This window comes from Symphodus melops (assembly GCF_947650265.1).
Source record: "Symphodus melops genome assembly, chromosome: 20".
Lineage (NCBI taxonomy): Eukaryota > Metazoa > Chordata > Actinopteri > Labriformes > Labridae > Symphodus > Symphodus melops.
This window is the reverse complement of record NC_136710.1, coordinates 6,782,434-6,809,955: the sequence shown is the minus strand read 5'-3', so window position 1 is coordinate 6,809,955 and position 27,522 is coordinate 6,782,434. Positions and strand designations below refer to the sequence as shown.

General features: G+C 40.3%; 4 protein-coding genes across 4 annotated transcripts in view; all 4 read right to left on the bottom strand.

The window, feature by feature from the left end:
* etnppl (ethanolamine-phosphate phospho-lyase) overlaps positions 1–27,522 on the bottom strand; it is a 105,039-nt gene that overhangs the window by 106 nt on the left and 77,411 nt on the right. The gene's annotated exons all lie outside the window — the stretch shown is intronic.
* On the bottom strand, positions 530–6,176 carry LOC306841844 (uncharacterized protein). The gene is made up of 6 exons (XM_079371853.1): positions 4,428–6,176; positions 4,159–4,322; positions 3,861–4,084; positions 3,204–3,333; positions 3,004–3,104; positions 530–1,216 (listed from the first exon to the last, which is right to left on the bottom strand). The coding sequence occupies exons 1-6, from the start codon at positions 5,815–5,817 to the stop codon at positions 946–948; spliced, it is 2,280 nt and encodes a 759-aa protein (XP_079227979.1). The 5' UTR covers positions 5,818–6,176; the 3' UTR covers positions 530–945.
* Positions 8,932–15,444, bottom strand: lgi2a (leucine-rich repeat LGI family, member 2a). Its single transcript, XM_079370870.1, has 8 exons — positions 15,007–15,444; positions 14,697–14,768; positions 13,582–13,653; positions 12,525–12,596; positions 12,162–12,233; positions 11,831–12,000; positions 11,207–11,371; positions 8,932–11,098 (listed from the first exon to the last, which is right to left on the bottom strand). The coding sequence occupies exons 1-8, from the start codon at positions 15,297–15,299 to the stop codon at positions 10,281–10,283; spliced, it is 1,734 nt and encodes a 577-aa protein (XP_079226996.1). The 5' UTR covers positions 15,300–15,444; the 3' UTR covers positions 8,932–10,280.
* On the bottom strand, positions 17,964–27,023 carry sepsecs (Sep (O-phosphoserine) tRNA:Sec (selenocysteine) tRNA synthase). The gene is made up of 12 exons (XM_079370817.1): positions 26,864–27,023; positions 25,957–26,072; positions 25,701–25,855; positions 25,306–25,424; positions 24,766–24,924; positions 24,454–24,607; positions 24,229–24,331; positions 23,969–24,098; positions 22,255–22,346; positions 20,437–20,530; positions 20,187–20,277; positions 17,964–18,968 (listed from the first exon to the last, which is right to left on the bottom strand). The coding sequence occupies exons 2-12, from the start codon at positions 26,068–26,070 to the stop codon at positions 18,707–18,709; spliced, it is 1,473 nt and encodes a 490-aa protein (XP_079226943.1). The 5' UTR covers positions 26,071–26,072; positions 26,864–27,023; the 3' UTR covers positions 17,964–18,706.

Here is a 27,522-nt window from a genome sequence, read left to right as displayed (position 1 = left end):
CCTACAAAGTCTTATCTCTGAATTTAAATCAAAGGGAAGAACTTACCTACCATGAGTCCCATAGAGAAAAATAGGAGAAAAGAATGCAACAGAAAGAGCTCACCTCTATATCTCCCATATCCAGCTTACAAAAAAAATCCAAAAGAGGTTAGAGGTGGATACAGGAAAGGCTAAGAGAAGTACTTTCTATTTTAAGCCAGTGTGATACCATATCATTTTAATTCAACAATTTGCTGTGTAACTGTGTAATCTGCAGTAAAAGTACAAAGAATGAGTTTTCTCAGGAGAAGGTCGATGGGCAAGTGAATGGCTTAGCCTTCAAGTTCCATCAACCCTCTGCTTCTTTGGTCTCTAAAATAAAAAAGCCCTCACAGTAAACTCCTCGCTCCTATCCAGAATTACCGTCTCTTCAAAATGTTTAAAAATACAAAAATGGCTTCCACTACCATGCTAAGCTCAGTGTCACAATATTAATAATCAATAAACAGTAAAAGACTTACAACCATACTTTTAAACATTTATTTTGAAATTCAAATGATTCAATTTGCAGTGTATTTTGGAAGTAACATTCAATATGCATTAAACAAATTCTTACAAGAGAATCGGCATGTGGAAAAGATTGCACACTGTATTCTTTTTTTGTTATCTGTTACCATGGCCTCTTGTCTAATTACAATCACTACTTTTTACAATGACATTGGTTTCTGTGTTTCTTTGTGAAAAAGATACACTTCTTATGACGTACTACAGTCCTACAGATAAACATGTCTATCAGCAAAAGAAGCACCCCCAAAATGAGGCCCTTTATGAAGTGCACTTGGAAAAAAACAAACAAAAACAACCTTCCAGCAACAGGTTGTATTGCTAAAGGCAGCAGTTCTTTCAAATCCACTTGGTGACAGCAGGCCTACTTTACATCTGAATCAAGACCTCACTAAATGGGAATCACGAGGAAGATGAGCCTGGTGTCACTTTTTCAGTTGGCTTTGAGGATACTTGTTGAGTTTCTTGAATGGGTAACCTGACAAGTTGATCAGGGTTTGAGGGTGGTGTTGCAGATGTGCTGGTGATGTTATCTCTTGGAGACTCTTCCGTTCGAAACATTTTTTTAAGGGAAGGGTTTGTGTTCCACCCTTGGCTTTTTGCAGATACATAAACACTTCCAAACAGATCAGGAAACATTGACAGCAGATCAAGTGTGGCGGCATCCTCTTCACTGTAAATAGAGACATGACACTGTATTATTGTAAGGGGTTTAACCTAATCTCCCTAATGTTGAATCTAGAAAACAGACTGGAGACCCAATTGCGAGTCCGACAGGAAACACTCTTACTTAGTGTAAGCTGTAGAATAGACAACATTAATGATCTCTGTGCATCCGTTAAATACAGTTCACAACATACGTCATAAATTCCTTCCAACCTTAGATTCCTCTATACATGGTGTGGAGAATCATATTACCTTTACTCGTTGAATGTCAAACATTCATGTCAAACACTATTTAGAACAATCTCTCATTACACTTCTAGTTGAGTCAGTACATTTTGCTTCAGAGACATTCCACATGATTTACGTTTCTTCAAGTATGGTCATAGCTACTCAGAAGAGATTGTAGTCTGATGACATTAAGATCATTTCTACAGAGTGAACCCAAATTGAACGAATACAAAGAGATTCGTACTATCAATGATAAAGAATGACTGTGATAGTTTACTACTATGGAAATATTTCCTGACCTTGAGGTGAATGAGGCCATGTTCATTTTCAATATGATTAGTATTTGTGGCAATTTCAACCAAAGAATGTTTCTTACCCATGTTTGTGTGAAGAATTTAAAAGAACTGAAAAGCCAGTTTCAAATAAAATATTGTTTGTAAAAAATGTATCTTATATTTTGGAACTTTTGACCGAGGTTGTGACAGTTTGAAGACAATGACACACTCAAAATTCAGGTATCAAATTAGTGTTGTCAATGGATATGAATCATTGTTGCATTTATCGTGCGGACGATACAGCGGTGATTGGCCTCATCAGCAACAACGATGACACAGCCTACAGGGAGGAGGTACAGCATCTGGCCACCTGGTGCACTGACAACAACCTGCTTCTCAACACCAGCAAGACGAAGGAGCTCATCGTGGACTTCAGGAGAGAAAAGGGAAGCACACACAACCCCATTCACATCAACGGGATGGCTGTTGAACGTGTCTCCAGCTTCAAGTTCCTGGGGACCCACATCACAGAGGACCTATCCTGGTCCACTAACACCTCCAGTCTGGTGAAGAAGGCTCATCAACGCCTCTTTTTCCTGAGGACACTGAAGAGACACCACCTGTCTTCAGCTGTACTGAGGAACTTCTACCGCTGTGTGATTGAGAGCATCCTAACCAGCAGTGTCACAGTCTGGTACGGAAACTGCTCTGTCACGGACCGTAAGGCGCTACAGCGGGTGGTTAAAACAGCCCAGCGCATCACAAGGTGTCCACTTCCTGCCATTGAGGATGTCCAGAGGAAACGCTGTCTGCGGCGAGCTCACGGCATCCTTAAAGACTCCTCCCACCCTGCCCACAGACTGTTTACCCTCCTGCCCTCCGGTAGGCGCTTCAGAAGCCTCTGGACCAGAACCAGCAGACTGAGGAACAGCTTTTTCCCCAGAGCTGTCTCCCTACTGAACTCTACCCCACAAACTCTGAACTCTGTCTCTCTCTCAAACTCACCCCTTAGCACGAACTCTTGCACTTTCTGCTTATTTGCACTTGAGAGAGTGAGACTTGGTGAGATGCCAAACCTCATTTCGTTGCACTATACTTGTATATGTGTAATGACAATAAAGCTGAATCTCATCTCATCTCATCTCATTTAGCCATGACAAACAAGAAAAGAATTGATGTTGCCATGTTGAAAAGTGTGATGTAGGTCAATGTAGACATGGAGAAAGAGGGAAGGAATCAATGGAAAAACACATTAAGAACATCATTTTTCTGATGACTGGTTTAAACTTACTAGTGCTCATGAAGGTTTCGAATGAAGCGCAGCAGCCCCAGAATGTTTTCTGAGTAGACTTTCTTCTTACCCTCCACTTTCCTGACCAGTTCTTCAGGAAACTATAACACAAAATGCGAGTTATAATTGTACTGATGAAAACATTGACATTTATAAAAGGTACAACAAGTGACGTTCCAAATGAAAATCATTGCAGTTACCTGATCTTTCCACTTTTTGAAGGATCCGTCTGCAGCATGTTTTTCCAGAGAAGAAATTAATTCTGGATCAGCATTTTTATATTTTGCCACTTCGTCCTTGTTTCCGATCTTTCTCAAATATTCTTCTCTCCTAAAAGAATAAAATTCAGAAAAAAACGTTTAATGATTGGCAATTATGAAAAACCATCCTGTTCTCATCCAATAGCCTACTAATGTTTTGGCGATATTTCCAATGGTTGGCCCACAAATTTGGTTAGGCCGCAAATATGTCTACAATTTTCTGTCCAATATCCATCACATATTGTTCACATTATAAAGAGACAGTTCAGGCATCTGATTCGTTAACGAGAAATGTTGCTGGGGAGATCGACATTTAACTTGCTTAGCCTTCGGCCACTGTTGACGGACCTTTTATACTCAGGAGAAAAACACTTTTAATACCTCTTAGATGGGTCTGAAAGTGGAACCTGTCATCAGAGTGTATGTCAATATTCATCATTTTATCAGTTTAAAATCAGTAAATATAGAGGTATTTGACATTTGACCAAATTTGTAGACCAACCAAATAAGTAGAATTGTCTTTAAGCAGAAATCAATAATTGCTTTACAAGAATTCATCTAAATAATTCTATCATTTAATCAGCGTTTCTTTCTTACTTGACTGGCTCCCAAAAGAAAGGATGACTCAAGCATTCTTCAACTTTCGGTCTCTTCCTTGGCTCTTCGTTGATCATCCACTCAATGAGATCCTTTGCCACCACATCTTGAACATGGTCCAACGTGTACTTCCCCTTATGAATGTTATATTCACACTCAAAGGATATGTCACCGAAAGGATGGTGTCCCCCAGAGAGGATATAATATATCAGCATCCCTGCCACCTTAAGAGTAAACAGACTCATTTAAGGAAGCCATTATTTAATTCATCATTTACATCTGAGTGACAAAACCTTGCCTGGACATCAGTGTTGGACTTGTATGGTATGTCAGTGTCTTCTTCTAAGGTCTCCTTGGCCTTCCAGCACTTTGTTCCAGCAGTCCCTGTGCGGTAAGTTGTTTGGCCTTTGGGTAACCGTCTACTGATGCCAAAATCAGCTAATCTTGCTCGCCCATTAACGTCTGTGAGAAACAAAAAAGAATCAAGTGGAAAAACATTTTCTTTGATGATTTAGATTTTTAAATGTTTGACTGTCAGTATCTCAAAATATCTTAAATTCTTCTTACCAATTAAAACATTCTGAGGTTTGATATCTCGGTGGAGAATTGGAGGGTTTTGACAATGAAGCACCCTTAAACTCTCGAGGACCTGGGAGACAAGTTTCTTCTTCATCTCCAGATCACACTCTTTAGTGGGAGTAATGTATTCTTCCAGGGTGTTTTCACAAAGTTGAAGACCAAGATATCCAAAGTACTCATCCTCTGCAAAGTCCACATAGCGTACAATAAATGGAAGCTCAAGCTCCGGAAGTCGTAGAAATCCTTCTTCATTCTTCAGCACCTGATAGTTACATCTAGACATTCTTTTGACAGCAACTTCAGTGCCATCATCTCTTAACCCCAAGAAGACTTCTGTACCATCACTTCCCTTCGCTATGCGAAATTCTTCTTGATTCACATAAATTATGCTTCCAATTCTGATTATTTTACTTCCATCAGAGCTCAAGAGCTTCTCCAATTTGTCTCTCCATCTCTTGCTGACTGGACGCCATCTGTCTTTTATTGTTGTAACAGTGGTGCTGACGGGGTGTCGCTCAGCTGCTGCTTCTCCATTTGAACTAGTGTGAACTTCAGCATCATTTGGGCCTCCTTGTTTTCCTGACTTTTCCTTCTTTTTCTTCTTCTTCTTCTTCTTGGATCCAGGTAAGGCTTCACGTTCTGAGTTTAATTTGCTCAGATGAGTTTTCAATCGTTTGAGCACTTCTTTAAGATCTGTTAGCATTTGCATCTCGGCAGATGTCACTAATTCATCAGGCACTGAAGTTATCCCTGCTGATGTTATGAAGCTAACTGCCTTTTCAACTAGGACCAAGTTCCCAAAAATGCCGTATGTGAAGGCTCTCGTTTCAGAGGAGTGTTTTTCATCCACAAAGGGAACTACTGTTCTGCAAATCTTCTCGATAAAGTCAGACTCCCAGCTGTGTTTACCTTCTGCTTTCTGTGTTATCACATAAAGTGTTTTCAAAATAAGACTAATTTCATCAGGGTTTTTTCCTGAGCCAAGCAGTTCCAGTAGTTGTGGGATAATAGAACATGCTTGCTCATTTGGTATCTCTTCAACAGTACACAAAACTGAATACAAACAAACAATTGCTTGATATGCAAAACCCTGTAAAATGTTTGGAAGGCGTTTGACTACATCTGCAATGTAGGCGTCCACACTGACCTTCAGCCATTTGATACTTTCTTGGTGGTACTTTTCCTGAGTTGGTCCCACTACATTAAAAAGTGTCTCAATGATGGTCAGATGGGTTCGAGGATTCTCCAGCAGCATGTGACTGTCAAAGGTTTTGAACACTTCTTCAGGTTGATTCTTCTGCAAAGCAACTTCCAAGTCTACAAAAGGCTTCATTTTAGTGCATAAATCATGTCCTTTTGATGCAAGCTTGTTTATCATCTTTGATAGATGTTTATTGTGGGTGCTTCTTTCAGTATCAGTGATCGGAAACACTGCAACCACTGCACCAGCATCAATGAGCGCTTTAAAGACATCTTCTCTGTCTTCGATGACGGCAGTATGCAGCGGTGTGACTTGTTGTAGATTTAATCCATTTGGATCAGCTTTTGCTTGAAGCAATTTTTCCACAAAAAGAAGTGGTGCTTTTGACAGTGGGACATAATGCAAAGATGTGAGGCCCTTTACTGAAAGAAGATTTGGGTTTGCACCCCACTCCAAAAGGTAAGTACAAATGTTCCTCTTGTGGTAAATGACAGCAGCGATCAGAGGTGTTATATAATCTTTCGACTCTTTGCATGGATAAGCTTGATCAATGTTGTCCGGAAGTAATTTTTTCAGTTCCTCAAGATCGTTGTCAATTATACACTGTATTATAGGATGTGTTTCTGTTGGGGCAGGCTGCAATTGCAGCTGCATGGACACATTCATTTCTCTGCATCAGAATAACTGTGAATAAAATAAAATGGAAAACAAATATGATTAGTAATGTCTTGAAAAACATTTGGTGCCATACTAAAGTTTTTAAGAGCCAAAACTATAGTAGATTAAGAGTTAAGTTTACATGTCCTTTTACAAGAAGAGTTCTTAAGTGCACTAAAGCTTTAAAGAATTTATGTATGCTATCTTTTTATTTAGATGGAAAATCTTAATCTGATGGCAAAATATTCATAAACCAGAAGACTAAAGTACAACTCAACAGTAAATCAGCAGTGCAGCAAATAGCCTGTATATTAGGCCCACCACTATGATGGGCCCAACGTAAAATAAACATTGATTAGATGGTCTATGTCTACAGTAAGAAAACAATTTCTCTTGAGTAAACGAAATATATTCGTCTGTAAATTTATGACAGAAGAGGAAAATAGACTTACGAAGTCGAATTAAAGCAGCCGATGGTGTAAGCGGTGGATGCCTGAAAAGAGGAAATGACAACACAATCTGATATGTTTCAAAATAAAAGTATTTTTAATGTATCAGAAAGTAAAGGTAGCTACTAAATTCGGATTAAAATTGAAACTGAACTTTTTATTTCCAGTGATTAATTTTAGTTTTAATTTTAGTTACACACATCTATTCTGCCCAGATACAAACATTTTTAAAACAGTACGATGGATGGATGGATGGATGGATGGATGTACTTTATTGATCCCAAGCTGGGAAATATTGGCGTTACAGCAGCAGGACATCAAACACACAATGTTAGTAATAAAGCAATATACATGGAATACAAAGTCGAAAAGCACTAAAAAGATACAGAGTGTCAGAGCAAGAATAAGAATAATATATACACCAGGATTTAACTTCAACATTCCACTTAGTCAAGAAGGGGAGAAATAAGCGACATTAGTGACATTTGTAAGTCATGTTTAGCTGAATGTAAGCATACTTTGGTGAACATGTGCAAGAAAAACAGTGATGACAGTTGTAAGCAATATTGATATACATTTAAAAAAAAATCAGTGGTACATAATAAAGTGCAATACTGAGAATAGAAAAGTTAGCAGCAGAAACTATTGCCTATAATGATGAATAGACAAGACAGGAAGTGAACGAAAGTGAAGAAAATGATACCAATATTAAAGTGCATGAGTATGTAGACAGTTAGCAGCAGAAACTATTGCCTACAGCCTCATGATAATGATGAGTAGAGAGACCGATGAACTAAAGTGCAGGGATACTAAACTTTACACACCGATAGAGTGGACTTGATTGCAGGAATACTAAACATTACATAAGTCGAAAAAAGCGACAGAGATGATCATGACGACAGTTCTCTAGAGGTGAGCTGTGTTATGGCCTTCGGTAGGAAAGATTTGCTGTATCTGTCCTTGTGGCAGCGGAGTTGAATCAGTCCGTTTGAGAAGCTGCTCCGCTGGCTGTCGAGTAAGTGGTGCAAAGGGTGATCAGAATTATCCATTGTAAAGGCCAATAATTTGACTCCTTTTAGTTTTCGTCTATGGTGGAGTTTTGGGGCTTTTATTTTGAAGGCTTCCTTTAACCGGAAGTGGTACAACGGTAGTTTTTGGCAACAAAGAAGAGTAAAAAGACGTTGATAGAGTAAAGAATTAAAGAGCACAGAAACATTGAAGAAAACAGCGTTTTGGCATCAGTCAATTAGGGAACAAGGTTGGTACAATTACATACAAAATATTTCAGTTATGTAAATGTTTATTGCAAATGTATGAAATTCTATAAAGTTAAGAAAGGAAATTAATGAGCTGCTCAGTTTTTTACAGTCTATGGTTAAAACACGTTTGTAATTATTGTTTGTTTTTTGCTCAGCTCTTACGTTGATGAATGACACCGACGGACATTAAAGGCATTTATCACCAGTTCTGGCCTTCTTTATATTGACTGGATGCTACATCCATAATGGATATCAGGTTTGTTCAGACTCCTATCTGCCACCACTACGAAAGTGATAGAAGTGATGTCCAGCCTCCTGCACGCGCACGCGCGCACACACTTATTTTAGGAAGGTAGCGATATAACAATGTTACAAAACTATATAATCCACCATTACGTTGCACTTTGCCCCAGTTTGTGAAATAACATAACTGACTGTTGAGCAGCTGAAGGGTAGAAGTGCAGCACTTTTGTGATTTACACATGTCAAACGGCAAAAGACACAGGCTCCAGTCTTCTGCATGTAAACTGTACATATTTAGTGTATCATAAATGAAAACAAACTATTTCTTCCACTGTAAATGTGTAATTCTTCACTTTTTTCGGTTAGTGCTCTCAGGACTATTAACACATGTATCGAAGGAATGATTATTGTGTGATGAGTTCCTTGGTCGACTCTTTGTGGAGGATTTGACGCCATCAAGTTCTCCCTGTAGTCGTCCAATCAGGTGGATCTCTGTCACTATTGTTAATATCGCTAGATTTCGGATTTGAAGATCACCATATCCCACTTTTCAGGCCTTCTTTGTTCGAGGTCTCTTTTTTTCCACCATTGTATCTCTGAATTTAAATTAAAGGGAAGACCTTACCTACCATGAGTCCCATAGGATAGAGAACAAAATTGGAGAAAACAATGCAACATTAACATTAAACATTTATTTTGAAATTCAAATGATTAAATTTACAGTGTGTTTTGGGAGTAACATTCAATATGCATTAAACAAATTCTTACAAAAGAATCGGCATGTGGTAAAGCTTGCATACTGTATTCCTTTTTTGTTGTTGTTGCAATACCATTCAATCAAAGAGTAAAGATGCACTTTAAGACTTCTAAGTCGGATAGGTTCATCTTAAAAAAATGAATTTGGCAAACACCCTTTTTCTGTATTTCATGCTCTTGCAGGCTTCAGAAAAGTTTGAATTATTTGAAAGTAAGTGCAAAGATCCATCCAGACCCTTTATTTTGTGTGACAAACAGGTAGTGGCACTGCAGTCCTTGTTTTATGTACATGTCAGAGCTTGCAAGTTTAACATTCAGTATTTTCAAAGAGGAGAAAGAGAGACCAAAAAGGCCTCTCAGCTCGAGATGATTTATATTTACATAAAATAAAGCTCTTCTCTTTATCTCACCTTATCAAACATTATAAATCTGAGTCCACAGATTTCTGCAGTGAGATTTTTTTTTTTAAGTTCCAGCCCAAAAAGAAAGTTCAATTATGACCCAATAACTATGGTAATTGTTTTAGCGTGTTAGTATATTTCATTTCCCTGAACACTGAATGGATAAAAGAACGTGTCTCTGCTTTTCCACTAAAAACACTACATGAAAATGGGAAGCTACTATTTATGTTTATCTGAAATAGCATTAGGCTTAAATCTGAACAACAAACTTGTTCTTTTTTTATTTACTGTACGCAATATAATCTATAGCACCTACAGTAATATAGTCATGTGACACCTACACTCTAAGGGCTAGGGCCTCACTTATGTTTAAAGGTTTGTGCTTTCATGACATTCCCTGTTTCAAAAAAGCAAAGGGGTGTGATACTCTATCACGGCCAGAGAGAGGCACTGTGGGCCAATCAGGACACAGATCCCCAGTGCTGATAAGGCAACATACTGTACATTACCACAGGGTCTGAGGACATAAGGTACAGTAAGGGGCAACCACACCTGTAACACCTTCAAGAGGTAAAATGATCTCTCTCAGGGTCCTGGTGTAAATTTTCAGGGATATTAAACCATTAACACAATGAAATCTGTACATCCAAAAACACCAAACTGTATTTTGAATCTTTCCATTTCTCAGAAGAATACCTAAAAGGTACTAATGAAGTGATCCAAAGCAATTCAGATCTGGCTATTATTCATGACAAAAGACATACTAGGATTCAAAAAGATAAGAGTTCATTAAGTCTGGTCCTTTATTTACCTTTGAAAATAAATCTTGTAGTGGAAGACGTTTGATTGGGGAAAGAAATATAAGGCAGAGCTCCTCACAAGCTCAAGTCTATGATGACGTGCTCAAAGATCTGTGTGTTTCCCTTGAAGCTCGAGGTGAAGATAAAGTCCCTGCGGTCAGTGGAAACCACAGTGAAGGAGCGCGGTGCCTGGATGTAAACCTCCTTGAAGCGGTCAAAGAGTTTCTCGTCGTCATCCCACAGGTAGATCTGTGAAAAGGTGTAATCACTTCCCAAGGCAAGGTAATTGCGTTCTTTGAAAGAGAACGGCTGAAGAATCATGGACCCCCTTGAGGGCAAGGCCTGGATTTCTGCAAACTGTTTGGCGCCCCAACGCAGAACTTTGGAGTCGCCAATATAACGTGTCATAGCCAGGTAAAGTTCCTCCTTGATCCGGAAGTGCTTTACAGCTACAACATCCTCCATGTTGGGGATCTCGCCCTGAAGGACAAACTTCTGGTTGCTCCGGCTCCACTGGTAGATCACGGGCACTTGTGAGCGGCTTGCCAAGACAAGGTGGGCCTTCCCATCCAAATCCAAGAACTCTGCGTCGGTGTCACGGTACCATTCATGCAGCGACTGATATGAATAAAAACCCTTATCATTCCACTTGTAAAGGGTGGACAGGCCTGCTTTGGAGCTGTCAGCAATCACAAAGAATGAGTCAGAACCAATCTGGAATGCCTCGATGTCATTGGGCTTGGAGATCTTGGACACCTCTATCTCCTGAAACTTGCTGAACCTACTTTGGTCCTCATCAAACTTGTAGATGTGGGAACCACCAAAGAGCTGTGCCACAATGACAAAAACCTGGTCCAGGATGACAACTGACTTGCACCCTACAATGGACTGACCTGGAAAACAAGATGGCACCTTATTGATCATCAGAGGGGAAATTCAGGAAGGAAGACAACGAGAATAAACCACAGAGGTGTTGCACTCAGCCAGGGACATTGCCATACCTGTAATGTTATCATAAGTCCTGAAGTTCATCTCTATGTGGTCCCATTGGTAAATCATACAGCTGTCCGTGCTGGGAGCAGCAATAGTCACGTAGACATCGTTCTTATAGGTGAATGTGTCAACAGACAGTGACTCCGAAGCGATGGATTGGTGGAGTACGAAATCTGCAAAGAAAACAAAAGAAATACAAACTAAAAGAGTAGACTAAAGACACTTTCACACATGAGCTCGACTATTTCAGGGCATTCTGATCCAGATACAGTAGTTCCCAGACTTGCCTTTCACAGATGTACCTCACTTGGGGAGATTGTCAGTGTCATACACACTCTCACTCCTCACTATTAGGCTTTTCCCTGCTGCATTCACACATGAGCTTACACTGACTACATAGAGTCGAGGGGGCAGGCTGGTAAAGTGTGCAAAAGGTGGGATTGTTTAACCGTTTCCGTTCAACCATGCAAACATTCTTACCAACAGGATACATTTTGCAGAAGTGCAGGAGCTTGAGAGAACTACATTTTGCTTTTTTTTTTTTTTTTTTTACAGTTCTTAGAGGACCTTGTTGGTGTGATAACTGTGCAAGTTGGACATTGACAAGGCCAACGGGAGCAAGTGATTCTCACCAGTAGAGGTGCACTCATTGTGCAGACTGGTCATATCATTGAGGCGTTTGTCCTTCATGTCCTCTGGTCCGGCACACACGACATCCAACACCGTGGCATTGGTGTTCTTCAGCCACGTCATAAGCCACTTGGCACGGCAGTCACACTCAAAAGCATTGCCTCGAAGGTCCCTGCACAAGAGGAATAGTGTTTGTCACTCAAGAGAAATTACTTGAGCAGCCTCGAAGACCCCTCAGAAGAAAAAAAAAGTAATAGCAAAATAAAAATCTTCACAGAGATCTCGAGGAAGGAAACAGGATTGTACACTGTTAGATTAATGAGACAAACCTACAGCTCTATCAGTGAATCCAAATCACTAAAGATGTCCCTGGGCAACGCTTTAATGTTGTTGTTTGCCAAAGACCTAAAAAAAATGACATCAATCAATACAGAAAAAAAGAGCCTGTGTTACAACAAATTCAGATGAACTGTCAAATAAATAATAATATTAATAAGTTAAAACAACATCTGGACAGGTGAAACAACACTTATGGAATATACTATCTCTATACATTTACAACACTGTTACCCTTAATCTTAAGAAAAGTTTATTATTTGCTCATATAAATATTATTTCTCAAATATAAGACAACTTATTACATAATATATGTTTTAGTGGATTTGACAAGGATAGATTTTCAAGGTTGGAACATACAAATGAGTCAAGTCCCTGAGTCCTCTGAAGGCATATCTGTACGTCGTTTCTAACTTGTTACTCTCAATGAACCTGTGGAAGACAACACAAACATGTTCAGTTATTAACTTGTGATGGGGCATGTCCCTATGCTAACCTTTGATGCCTCTTAAAACACGCTACTAAATAAAAATAAGGACATATTCCTACAATGAGCACGATCAGAACCAGTTTCTGCCAAAAAGCATGGGAATGGTCATTTCAACAGATCCATTAGGTATGATTAGGTGCCATTTTTTTTATTCTTGAAATAAATCAGTTACTGTTTGAAAAATACACTTTACCCACACTTACAGTCCTAGTTTTTGTATTCTTTTTTATGTGGACACTTGTGGTCTTTTATTCCTATTTCTACACTTACATAAAAGGGAAACAGCAGGAATTAAATTATGAAGACTTAAATTAGTTGAACTGGAGTTAAACAGCATTCATTCATATTGTTTAGGTCACTATTTGGACATTTGCTTTGGTAATGACTTTTATTTTTCATATCATAAATATAATTAAGGGTCTCCAGTGGCCTTGTGGTTAGTGTTTGTTAAAATCCGACCTGTGGCTCCTTTCCTGCATGTCATTCCCCACTCCCTCCTGATTTCTGACTATCCACTGTCCTGTCTCTCCAATCAAGACACACAAACCCCAAAAGTGAATTTTAAAATAAATAAATAAAAGGACATGCTGTTTTGATGGGGCTTAAAGCTATAAAGAAACAATATCAGACTCATCATTTTCCTAAATTGCACTCATTCCAACAACAATACTCAGAGGGTTTGTCAAGTGTTGTGGACAATCAAGTAGCACACATTGAACCACTAGAGGGAGTGCAATCAATACTTTTCTGCCTCATTCATGTCCGGAGAAACCTAAATTAACCACATAATCTAATGCTTTCCTTGAAGACTAATTCATGTTTTGAGATTAAGAGTGCAATGTTATCCTGTTACAATTGACTCACAGTTTATCAACTAATCCAATAAATGCTTAATGTTTTTTTGACAACAAAAATGAAGGAACTTACAGATACTCCAGATGTGGAAGGCCTGAGAATGCATCATCCCTTACTGTTGTCAGAGAATTAGAATTCAGAAGCCTGAAATGAAAAGTGAAATTGACATTTTATAGATGATGGCTGCTAAAATGATAAACTGTTTTATGCCCTTGCCTTAAAGAACAGACTGAATGTCCGAGATTGTGAATTTGCATGTTCAAAGCAAGTTAGTTCCAGAGAACGAAAACAGAGACAAACGCTGTCAACACAACTTAAATGTCACCACATGTGCAATCAAGAGTGGGACAGCTCACTAAATTTATGGCCTCTTCTGCGTTTCAGCACAGTGCTTCTGGAAAATGTCAAGAAAGACTTACCAAACAAAGTGTGCTACAAACGAACATCCTGTTAAAACACAGATACACCAAAGAAAACACATACTGAACTATGGCATTACTTTTTGTTTCTAAAGATGCAGCTGGATCCAAAAAAAAAAAGTGAACACTCAGCTTCACAGCTCATGACATGCTCTTAGCTGTAAGCCATTTTTTAATCAAGATATTAAAAGCTCTCCATCTGCCACGCCTTTGTTTGTGCTGTCGTCAAAGCTTTCTCTATGGGAGAAACAAACATGTCTTTGGGTAAATACAGTAAAGCATGATACTGAACTAACAGCTCATAATAGATTTCTATTATTTATTTCAAAGTGTCCAGCCCCTGTAAAAGCTTTTCTTAGTTGCTATGACATTCATGAGATCTACTTTAACTTTGTTTTCTGTTTCTGACAGACACTGCTGAACATGAGAAGGGAGTTAGTTACTTAACATACCTTTCCTTCAACATGATATAAGCTGTAGTTTCGTAGTGCTATTACATTACATTCCAAGGTTATTATTTCTGTGACATCAGGATTTTTTGTGTGTGATCATCTTTAGACTGTCACTTCTCTACCACATTAAGGCTGTGCAGTGTGATCGTTTATCATGTGCGCAACTTGCAAATAACGTGAATTTTAGTGTCAAACTTCCTTAAAATAAGTTCAGGAATCAATGTGTCTGTAGTTTTGTTCTAATGGTAGATTTGTCTGCAGAATAAAGGCAAAATCGTTTCTACAGAGGAATAACATGCTGTTGTGGCACTCTTACAGTAGCTGGAGAGACGGCATGTGAGCAAACATTGCCTCTTTGACCTCGGAAAAAGTCCCATTGACGATACTCCTGAAGGGAAGAAAACAAAATGATCAACATGAAGCCAATGCAAATGCAAAAAAAAAAAAAAGGCTCAATGAGAGCAGGTTGACTGCATTGCTTAGGAACATCAGCACTTATTAAAGACAGTGTGCGTCATAAAACACAGCCATGAACAACTAGATTACCACTAAATAAACCATTTATGGTGCATATGTTTCCATGTGTGCGTTATCGATCTTAAACATAATACAGAGAGGCTACTCACAAAGAATTGACGTCGTTGGGGGAAATCCTTGGGACATAAGAGGACCCGACGCAAATGATAGACTCCCTGGAGCAGCTGCATGTTGAAGGACATCGAAAACCCTTCTTCATATGAGCCGGTTGACATAAGAAGCAGAGCGACAAAGAAAACAATGCCCAAATCTTGAGAGTTGGCAACATCTTTCTTGCCGGGCTTGCATGTGTGAGGTTTGCAGAGAGCGCCGATAGAGGCAGATGGCAGCGCGCGTTTCCACCCTGCACCATGAAATGCAGCACTGGCTCCCCCCCTGACATCAGCAAATCAGCTGCAGCTCCCCTCCGTCCACTCTCATTATTTATGAAGTCACGGCTCCGCGTCTGCGAGGGGAACTGTTGGTTAAACAGCCACGCAGCACACAACGATTAAATAAAGCATTTAGGCTTTTAGTGAGCTGCGCCATGATTATGTGGAAACCTTTAATGTTCATGCTGCATCTAAGAGAAAGGCATTTTAAAAAGGATATTTTTGAGTTAATGTATTTAAAGTAATGTAGATACACCGTGTGTTGTCGCTATTAACGCATGTAAAGGTTTTAAAAATAAATTAGAATTTCGTCAGTGATAACAGCAAATACATGTTGGTGCCACTTAATTTCAACATTTTTTTTTTCAGTATTTGTGTGGACACAAAAGCAGAAAACGTAAAGCTTTATGACGCTCCGCCGTTTGTCAGAAACTAAGGAGCTGATATGTGGCACAGACACGTTCACATGTAGAGAGACATGCAGCCCCCTCCCCTTCACTCCCCTTCAGTCAGAGGCGCAGAGCTGCAGCACCACGGACAGCGCCTGTGCGCTCAGTTCATACAGCTTGAGAACGGAAGACTAGAAAAACACTATCTGAGAGTTTGCCATCAAAGAGTACGTCGGGTGTACATTACAGGGATATATCAAACTGTCAGAAGTGGAATTTTAGACTTACATGAATGATTTCTATTACATTTTTTATAGACAATAAAAAACATTCAAATGAACTCTGTACTTTGGCTGTTATTGATTATACGTTTGTATGAGTGAATCCTAGGAAGCGTTGTTGCTCCTCAAGTGGTGACTAATGTGGATCAAAAAAACCAAACATGACTGTATATAATAATACTCAAACAATCAATAGTGGAATACAAATATTAAGAGTTCATTTCTTGCAGAATGGGATAACTACTATTCATATCTTAGAATTACACTAACTTTCAAAGAGTTAATTTGAGTCATTTAAATCCATTTTGTTCAGCCAGGCTTATAAAAAGCAAGAACTCCATTTCAGCTCCATCTGCAGCACTCATATATGAAGATGATAAAAACATGTAATTCTCAAATACAACAAAAAGTAAATTTAGCTTCAATGCAACAAAATACAAAGTACTAAAAACAAATATGGTAAAGAACAGCTTGCTGTAATTTTCACATCCTTGTTTTGAATCCCACATACACCAGAAAATGTCAGAGAACCGTACAGCTTTAAAAAGTAATCCTAAATCAGATTCCAAAATGACGCTCTGGTGTTTTTCTCTCTGTTTTTTCACTTTCCTGTAAGATAACCACAGGATGAGGTCAGAGCTATCCTATCACTCTGAAGCTAACACAACAGGTTGGTCCCGTCCAACCAGCCAGGTGCAATGTTCCTGCTGGAATCTGTCTGATTACCTGTGACCCTGATGCTAAACTTTAGCCCCATGTCTGGCCCATCTTTTCATCTTTGGCCCTGTTTGTACCTCCCTGGCCCTCCATCATCTCTGAACTCTACCAGGCAGCTGCTGAGAGCTCGGAGCAAAGGGCCATTTGTCATCCAGCAACATCCCTGAGGTACTTTGTCTGATGATTGCGTGCAGATTCGAGAGGAATATTTTTAAAGGCAGTCTATTTTGGTGGGGAGAGATGATGGTAAACAATCATTTGGGGTTTTTTGGGGGGGACACTTTGAGTGCCTTCTCGTATTTTAAGATTATAGGTTAAAATGTGGCTGTATCCTGGATTGCGTGGGTTGGTCTTTGTTTGCACCGATAGATGGATTGCAGAAAAACAGACAATGATGGCCGATGATAGTATTCCAGTGTAAGCCCTTTTTCTGATTTGCACACTGCAGCAGATTGATCAATAGATCCTTTAAAGGCTGGCCTGCAGGAAAAAAAAAGTGTGTCTGACTCTGTTGCCTTCAGAAGGAACTCTGCAACTTCAGCAAAAGATTGTGATAGGGAAGGACAGAGGAAAGAAACAAGACAAAACTCTTCTGTTATGAGACTGAATGCTAGAGGGTTCAGCAAATTAAGAACCAGCATCTCGCATAACTAAAGCGTTCCATATGCTGAAGCTGATCAAAGGAAAGAAAGGCTGATTCAGAGGAGTTTCTCTTTTTACTGTGCTGCACTCTACCAGCGTTCACAGTCCACACGGTGTTTTTCCACAATATTTTAGAACGCTTCAATTTCGCTTGGGGGCAGTTAAAGTGTGCTGACGCAGCACCTGTATCCATCCGACTCCAGACAAGTTTTAAAAGGCCGCCGGGTGGATTGGATTCAGGGTCGAGAAGCTGCTTGACCAACTCTCTAAAAACAACACGTGCAGTACATGTGCCGATTGTGTAAAATCCGTGCACACCTGAGGACATCGCCGAAGCAGCATAGACGGAGACGACAGCTGGCGCTTCGAGTTCTGAATCCCACACGAGTGCTCGAACTCCAGAACATGCAGCATCATCATCTTCTTCACATGCTCTGGAAGAGAAGTCAATGGCGCTCATCTGCGGCAGATAAAAGAGAGAGGGAACAGGAAAAGACGTGGACTGTGCAGTATTGAAATATAGATTAGTCATCAGTGAGGCTTTAGTTGGAGTCTATTTTTGTGCCTCGGGGTGTGCGCTGCCCTGCTTCTAAATGACTGAGGGTAGAGAGCGGAGTGAGGAATAAAACAGATGTAAGCAAACCTCTGGAATGTGCAAACGAGGAAGAGTCCTGTAATTAAAGATCAATTCCCCAGTGAAGCTTTGACTGATACATGTAATATGGAAAAAAGTACAACACAGTGCAATACTTGAATATACATCTCTTAAATTGTTAATGCTCCTTGCGTCGCCGCTTCTTACAGTGCGCATTTCCTTTACCAAACACAGGAGGGATCTATTTTTAGTATGCTTCATTGATTCCTTCCTCCTTGCCTTGTGTTTCAGAGACTGAAAGTAAATGTCCGATGGAGTGAGTTCAAATGGGAGTTAATGGCTGGACGTCATTCGTATCGCGTTACAACACAGTGCAAAACACATGGCACAACATCTTATATTACACAGCTGTATTCCTCTGTGAATCGATGAGTAGGAATGCTAATGTATTCCCAAAAGACGAGTCCAGCTAAGTTAATTTAAAGAATATTTCAGCCCGTAATGGCACCTTGGAGGCTTTAGTTAAGATAAATGGCACAAAGGAAGTGAAGGCTGGAGCTGATTGTAGACCCATGATCTATTTTAAGTCCAAAAAAAAACTAAACAAAAGAAGAAATGTTCAACATAACCAGACAACAATCAAATGGTCTTTGCAGACACTTTGGCATTACTTACAAAAAAAATCAGTAGTGATTATTCAGATTCTCTTAAGTCACATTTGTACAAAGCTCGAGTCCTTCTTCTTCTGCTGATAAGCTCACTGTCAGAAATGATTTTCTTTGCATGTAATATTCTTATTTCTGCTCAGTCACTTCCTGGCTAGTGTCCTCATGTCCAGATAGAAGAACCTGGGGACTTTTTATTGCAGCATTTCCTTCTTTCTTCAGGCTCTTCAGGCACTTGTCGAGCCTTTTGATGCACAGCGTCACGTCCTCACGAGTGATTCCCACAGCTGAGGCGGCGTTGAGGTAAGGACAGGGGTACGCCTCAGAGTGCGACATGAAGCCACGGAACGTGTGTCCGCTTATGGTCTGCTCCTTGCCCAGCGGTATAACCCTGAGAAACACAGGAGAGCAATGATGATGGTGCGACACTTTTGAATGACACTTATGAATAGAAGTCCAGAGATTACGCTCCTCCTGCTTCTGCTTTTAGGTCCCCTCCAATTGCAGGAAGATGCTGAAAGTTGGACATGTTCACTGCTGATTTTGTGACATTGTTCTTTCTCCTTACTGCTCTGTGTTGAGCAGGTAACTACCACCCACTGAAACTCACTCCCAAAAACCATCAGAGACTCCACCTCACTCCCTCACTAGCTTCAAGAACTCCCTCTTCTGCATCGCCTCCAACCGCCAACAAACTCTGTTCTCATCTTCCTCCTCTTTTCTTCTTGCTGTGACAGTAAGTCTCTGATGATGTGGGAAAAATGACCGCTGGGGTTTGCATTGAAAACGCTTCATTAAACATGTATCATTTACTGTCAAAAAGATGAATGTGACTTTCACCTTAGAAGTAAACAGAGCTTCAGGGAGGGGTAACAAATGATCAGTATGAAGTTTCATTATGAACACTGAAACATGCTCAACTTGATGAAAATCAAAAGAGAAAGGAAGTAGCAGTGGACGCATTCTCTTTGACGCTGTTCAGTGCGACTGAGCCATTAGTGCATTCAAATCTGAACAAAACAGGCGCAAAAGAATGACCTGAATAAATCATTCATTTGGGATATTTTAATATTTAAACAAGTGTTTGGATAAAAACCATGAAAAGGAAAAAGAGTCAAAGAAAAGCACAGAGGGACTTGAAATTCAGTGTTTTTGCAGCGAGTGCACTTTGGGCAGGTATATAAGTTCTAAAAATGATGATCAGAACTTGATCAGTATTAATGAATACATTTTTTGTCTTAGTGTTCTTTTCAATTAAATAAGGAGTTTTGCAAAATGTCAACATTTTTAAAGACGAAGCTTGACTGAGTGAAGTGAGACCAAGCAGACACAACATAAGGTTCCTAATGGAAACATCCAGAGAAATTAGGAGACGTCCCTAAAAGGATGGCCGGTCTAATCAACTTAAGTAGTTCCCGCTCCGCCATATTCAGCAGATCCATCTGGCTGATTACTTTTTTCTTCTGTCCTCTGGCCACACACAGCTCATCCTTTCACTTCTCAAGGACACAAACAAACCCAGTGTTTGGGTTTTTTTTATACTTCCTGTCACGGTGACTCACACACACCTCCACATGCTTCTGTTTTTTTTTAAATTAAATGTTCATACCTTGCTCCTGACACTTGCCGGGTGAACAACATGGAGCCCAGTTGAGTCACTGCCTTGTCGCTCTCTGCCTGGAGTCCATCCAGAGACATGGCTGGAGGAGAGAGAGAGAGAGGGCGAATTCACGACACGCACACACAAAGTTAACTCTTTTAATTCGAAGGTGTAAAATCTTGTAAAATCACTTCAGAATTGTCGTTTACACTCTTCAAAACACACACATTCAGTCTCAGGACCTGTGCTTTGAGCTTACCCAGTGAAATGGGGTTATGTGGGGTGTGAAGCAATCTCTCCCCATGTGCTGAGGCCAGACTCTTCAGCTCCTGAGCCAGCAACAAATACATCTCCTGCAGGGCATTCAGACACAGAGAGGAGGCATGAAGAGACAGAGCGAGAGGCAGCCGGGGCCATACGATAGAGCTATAAATAGAAACACAATTCTCCTTTCAGATTCTGCCACAGTCTTATTTTAGCAGCAGAAGCAGCAGCCTTTCGTTTTTTTTTATTTTATTGCTTATCAAGCAAATCTCTCTGCAAGCAGACCGCTCCCATCCCCCTTCTCCACTCCGAGTGCGTTTCCCACCAAGCTTAAAGCATAAGCAAAGTGTCCACTTCTCATCTATCTCCGGCAAGGATCTTAACTCATCCACCTCAGGGATCAATTAGAGAAGCAGGAGAGGAGGAAGACATGCTTTCGTCTTGAGATTTAATCATCCGCGTGTTTAAAAAATGCTGACTAAGTGTGTCTAGTACCGAGTCTTAAAGCCGTCAGTACATCAAAGCAAGGCGTGGACGCAGATGTTATGAGCTAAGACCAAGTGGGAAAGGAGAAAAAAAAACTACAAATCCCAGTGTGTTTGTTGCTGGTTACTTTCCAAGAGAAGCATCACAAACTACAGGAGCTTTTCTCTGCAACAGTGGGAGTGTGTCAGCGGACTTTGCTGACTCATGCTTTCCAGATTTGAAAAACGTCTTGAAAGGAAGATTTTTTTTTTTGTTTTGTTTTTCTGTCGTGAGTCAAACACAAACAGCCTCACAATAATGTCTCCAAGTGGCCCTTGTTCTCCTACAACAATGGGTGACTTCTCCATCCTTGGAGAGGACAGGCGCAAGTGGTGGAAGGGGTGCACGGCTACGACTCTGCAGACAATAAGAGTGTGTGCAATCCAAAAAAAAAAAAAAAAAAACCCAAACACGCATCATCTGCCGGTTCTCTCTCTCCATATACGCTGTAAACGAATCCTCACGGATGAAATTTCTGAATTATTTAAAGCTTTGGACCCCAGGGGGGATGTGAGGAAATCACTCAAGATCTGCAGACAATATGGAAAATGGGTCTTTTGCATGAATTATGCATAGTTTTGGACATGTAGAAATCAATAGGAAGTGATGGTGTTGGGACAAGTGAGAGGCTGGGAGAACAACGTCGAGGTACATTTGTGCTTTAGAGTTTGTGCAATGCTTGTGGAATTGTATTTTAGTGATAAAGCAATGTAATCAAAAGGGATATTAGGGATAGGGAACGCGTAAAACTCCTGGAAGAAATAGTAATTTATTTCTCCTTCTTTTCCAAGTTCTGGGCGTCATCAGAAGCAGCACATTTCCACCTGCACATTTACAGTACATTTATGCTACAGCAGCTCTGAGGTGTGAGAATGCTGCAGTGCCGACCATTTGAAGAGGGGAACTGCTGCATTGTGAGCTCGGCTTTAAAAGCAGAGAGCCGCCAGGGGGGATCTTTTTCTGAAATACTTCAGGATCAATTGTATCTGGCTGTAGCATAATCCTCCCACCACATAGCTGGTTTCTCAGTCAGACAGCAGGTATACAGAGACGCGTACACACACACACACACACACACGGTCATGGCGTGTGACGCACTGCAATTCAATAGGACTTATGTAAGCTGGGTTTTTTTGGAGGGGGCTTCAGGGGAAATATGTTGACACAGCATGCATAGAAACAAACTCAGCCTGATACTGCTGCAGTGTTTTTTTTGTTTTGTTTTTTTATTTTATGCAAGTGATGCTTTACATATAAAGCCTCATGATGATGTCACGTGCGCTCTCACCTTTCTTTCTGACAGGAGTTTTTTGTAGCCGCTGGCTCCCAGACTGAGGAGGGTAATGAGGACGTCGAGGGAAGGTGAGGCGGATGCTCGACCTGGACAAAGAGGGGCCGAGAGGTGACTTTTGCAGAGCAGAGATAGAAACAAGACAAAGTCTGCTGAGTCTTAAACCAATTGACATTTAAAAAAAAAAAAAAAAAAAAGTGAAAGCATGAAGCAGTTAAATTTAACAGGATGCTGATGAAGAAAAGAAGAGATGTCACAGCGTTCAGACTTTCTTGGGAAAGAGACTTGGGGGTATTAAACTATGAACAGGAGTGGGTTAGGATTGTTGGCAACTTCCATTCAATGTCAAGGGGACCTGAGGATGAGGATTATTCAATATAAAACTCAATACTGATTTTATTAGACCCTGAGTAGGCATTTCAGACTTGGCTTAAAAGACTCGGGTTCGAGTGGCTGAAGGTACACTGGCACACGAGCTACGGTCACACTCTATGATTAATCAATATTGGATGAAGATCCACTGTTACCATTGTCAATGTTATAAAAGGGCAACTTGTGCTCTCTCCCCCTGATATACTGGATACTATCGAGACTGTACATCAGATCATCCTCAGGAACTGGACAACATGAGAGAATCTCCTTTTCCCCCAACTGGGTGACTGAGCTGGCCACAGTAGCTGCACACAAACAAATGTCAGACAGGACGCAGGCCCGGAACAAACCTCCTGAAGTGGTGCATGCATCTTGACCCTTTCAATAGGCCAAAGAGAAAATCAAGTGGCTGGACATTAGCTTGGTGGATTAGGTCGGACAACTATTATTTGTTTAATTTATTTCAATTATTAATGTTATTGTTAGTCTGTTTTCATTTTAAGCCACTCAAGAAGACCTTGAAGTGCTGAGTGTTCTTGGTCCTGGTTTGTGGGAGGGTTCGGATGTCTGGTTTGTTATTGAAACAGACTGTACCATGTGATATGACTCATTTGTTTATTATTAAATTCAAACTGACAATCACGAAAATGGTGGCATTATTGTTCACATATCTTCCTTGTTTTGGGGCGACAGTACAATTCTTTGAGTTTACTTTTTGTGAAGACAAAATGAAACAGAGAGTTAGCTTTTTTTCCCTTCTAAATATAAGAAATGTTAACTTTGTTAATCTTCATGTCCCGGCTCATTTAAAATGTGTTGCTGTCACATTCCAAGCGGGCATATAGTTCTCACAAACTCAGAAATTGTGCTTTTCTTAAAATATATTGGGGGTAGAGTCAGAAATCAGGGACAGAGAATGACATGTGGGGGAGGAGCCACAGGTCGGATTTGAACCTGGGTTTCATATTCGGTTTCTGTTTACACTTCACACACCGTGTCGCAACTCGTTTGAAAACGGGGTTATAATGTTTCTTCTCAGAGAGGGTTTTAAAAAGTCTGTAGTGTGACTACGGGTAGATTTCAATCAATATCATTGAGTGCCTAAGTGCTGCAAAAACCAAAACAACTGTCTACATAAAAATGAAATGAATAAAGAATAAATAAAAAAAACACTTTCATTTTTTTTTTATTTTTTTTTTTTCAATACTACATTGCCATTAACGTGTCTGATTATTTATGACACTCTGGGTTTCCAAAATTTTAATAACTTAAAAGTGCAAACTCATCCAGAGAAAATAAGTCCATGACGTAGCTCAGATATAGTGTTGGTATAACTCACCTGGGTACATCTTGCTTATCTCTTGTATGAAGGACTCATCAAAACCTGCTATAACAGCGCCACCTACTGGAACCATGAAGTTCTTATCCAAGCTCTGAACAAAGGCGTCGATTCTTCCCACACGAGCTCCCTGATGGAACAAAGAGAAATATAGCTATATAATCTTTCAGATGCAAAATTTAGAAACCCCCCCCCAAAAAAACAGTGAAGATGCTTTTATAGTACACAGGACTGATGCTTGAAGGAAGAGTGGAGCCTACCTGTTGTATAAGGTGCATGCATTTGGATGACTGCACTCCGTATGCATTGTTAACTACATGAGGAATGTTATATTTGGCACACATAGCAGCCAGCTCCTCAAGCCTGCACGACAACATCATGAGAGCAGTTAATCACAGACTTTATTTAATTCAACATGTGTATTTATAAATCCTCTGCTTGGAGCATAAGAGGGTGATGAGGGTGGGTTTTTTTTCCTCTCTTACCTGTCGGGGACCCGTGGGGCAAAGCAGGATGTTGTCGAGTGAACACAGAGGATGTTCTCGGCACCGAGCTCCGTGATTTGTCGCTCAACTGCTTCCAAGTCTGTCCGCAACTCATCGCCCTCGAGAACGTTCTCCACCACCACCGGCTCAAAGCCTGAGAAAAGAGTCCAATCGGAAAGGCAAAAGAGACGGCGAAGGTTAAGTCTGTCACCGCAGGATTTGTTTTCCTCAACGCAGACCACCCGCTGAGAACATTTCTGCCTGATCGGGGCCGTCCGAAAAGCTGACTTCAGATGTGGGTGTCATCATCACCTGCTGTGATCATGGCTTTGAAACAGGACTTCTGGTCGATACGAGGCCAAAGGATGTAGCGAGCCTTGGGTCTACGGTGACGGAGGGTCAGAAAGCACAGGGTCAAGCTCATCCCCGTCGCCATGGGAACCACGAAGCAGCTCGCCACGCTGCGGACACCTGTCGTATGAAAGAAACAGATGAGGCGTGTATTTCATCAATTCACAGGAACAGCCCAACACGGAAATTGAAGGGACAACACGACCTGGATGACTGAGAACCGAAACAGAGATTCTGTTTACAGAGCAAGACGGACAATACATTACATCATGGGGGATGAAAGCTTTATCCATTCTAGGTACTTAAGAGTCGGGATATACATGGAAGTCAATACGGTCATAATTGAGATGTATGAAATATTTTGGTTAAGCAGTGTCACATGTTTTTCCCCTGGAGTAATCGTATACGTTTTGTACGTTGTATCATCGACTCACAGCTCATCTGTCTGTGACTCTTAAACAGCTCCAACGTGACCATAGTGGAAGGCTATTACATTCATACCTGAGAGCTTTAAGATGTCCAGCATCACTGAGTTGGTGAGCTTGTTGAGCAGACTGGATCCTGCAGCTTTGGGCTGAACAGCAGCGATGTCACCTGATCGACCGATGCCATGGATCAACCTGCGCAGAGCAGCCGAACGTCAACAGCAAACAGCATCAGCTCTGTTAATCATGTTCACTGAGAAGCGAGGAAGCTGATCTACTGTTACATGAGTCAACGGTTCATGAGCTTTAATGATCAAATGCATCATTTCCTATTGAGTCCAGTATCAATCAATAGCGCTCTAAATTATAAAACCTATCAATAAAAGCTTGAATCAAAGACCATCATCTTTCAATGGGATGCAACACTGTGCAGTGTGACTCCACTTTAACGCGATAATGATATTATCAAACCTGTAATGTCGTCGCGCCACAAGGCTGGACGCCACTCTGCCTTCCCGCTCTCCGACGCCACAGTTTCCGAGGAAGTTATTGCTGTCCATCACAGCCAGCTCATTGAGAAGGAGCTCTACGGTGCTCTCGCTCCATCCCTCCTCCGGACACTTTCCCTACGATGTACATGACGGAAGAGAAAAATGGAGGAATCTGCAGCGAACAGAGTGAGCGTGTTGCAAAAAAACGAAGGCAGTGTTGTTTTTCTCGACATCACCTGCTCCAGTAGGTGTCTGATGAGCTGCTCGTGGCTTCGGCGGGCCTGGCTCCCCTGTCGGACGTAGGAGGATGACACGATCTTCTCGCTCAGGCTGAAGTTTTCACTGTTCATCTCTGTCGAACAAACAGCTTCGTTATGTTTACATCAGATCACACATCAGAGACTGTGGAAAATAAACAAATGTAAAAACTGCCAAGGAAAAGAAAAAGAAGCTTGAGCGCATGGACACATTTTAGTTCTTACAGTAAGATGTAAGATGTTTGAGTTTTCTTTATTTAAGGGGTTGAGTCAAAGCACTAGGTCTTTATTTATCACCCACGTTTATTCATTTCGGACTGAACAACTTTTAAATAAATCTTAGCAGGATGATGAATTATGGAGGGATCAGCGTATAAATCAGATTATGAATAATTTTCAGTGAACAAATAAAGGTATAATGAAGATGAGTCTTTGATTTATATGTTAGTCTAACACTGAATCTCCTGTAGTTTAGATATTTCTACAGGACAAACAACTTTGACGAACTATTAAATCACTTTAATAATTGCAAGTCGCTGTAAATGTCCCATAAATGACAGCTTTCAGGGGAGGACAGTAAAGAGACAAAGTTAAGGCTGGATAAATAAAGGCATGTAAAGTTTCAAGTTTCTCACTCTTACCTTGACATTAATGTTTGTGTTTGACGTTTAAATTCAGTTTAAAGCCTCAAAGAAAATAGTGAACAACAAACAGAAGTTGCACATGTAATTTATTAAGTTAGTTGAAAGCATGCTAACACTTCGATACACTTGAGTCATTTACCTTGGCAGCATGAATGTTAGTTGCTAAGCTAAGCTAATGTGAACAGGACCTTACAGTTTTAACGCGGCCGCTTTCAGAGATGACAGTTTTTAAATCTTCTTACCAAACACTTGACTCTGAGAGTCTACCTCTTCTTAAATCTTCAGACCGTTTCCAAACTGTCAACAAGCGCAAAAAACCAGACAGGAAGAGGAGGCAGCATGGAAGCAGAGACGCTCCAGCAAACTACGTCACCAAGTCACATGACTCATTAGAACGATCATGTGACCTGCGCTGCGTTTTGAAATATCAGTCACTTCGACAGTTCCCACTTTTTATTTTATTTCAAGACTGAAATATTTACAATTTAACTGGCCTACATTAAATAAACGACCGCCTATCATATTTTTACAATAATAATAATAAAACAAATCTTTAATAGAACATTATTAATATTTTTGTATCGGTTAATAAGTCAATAAAGGAATACGTGAAAGTAAAATATAAAAACATAAATATAAGTTCTAAATCAAGTCATATTTTGAAAGAAGTCCTGAATGTAACCACTTTTTTAAATTATCAATTTTATACATCAATAGGCAATGGGACATCAAGTCAAAAATAATGAAGCAAAAAAATACTAAGATGTCTTTCATTCATGTTTGATAACTTTTATTTAAATTATTTGCTGCATTATTCAACCATAGAGAGCCTAGTATGCAGTATAATAGTCCAGCTTTACAAGTGGAAATAGGCCTAAAACGTTGGTCAAAGTGGCAAAAC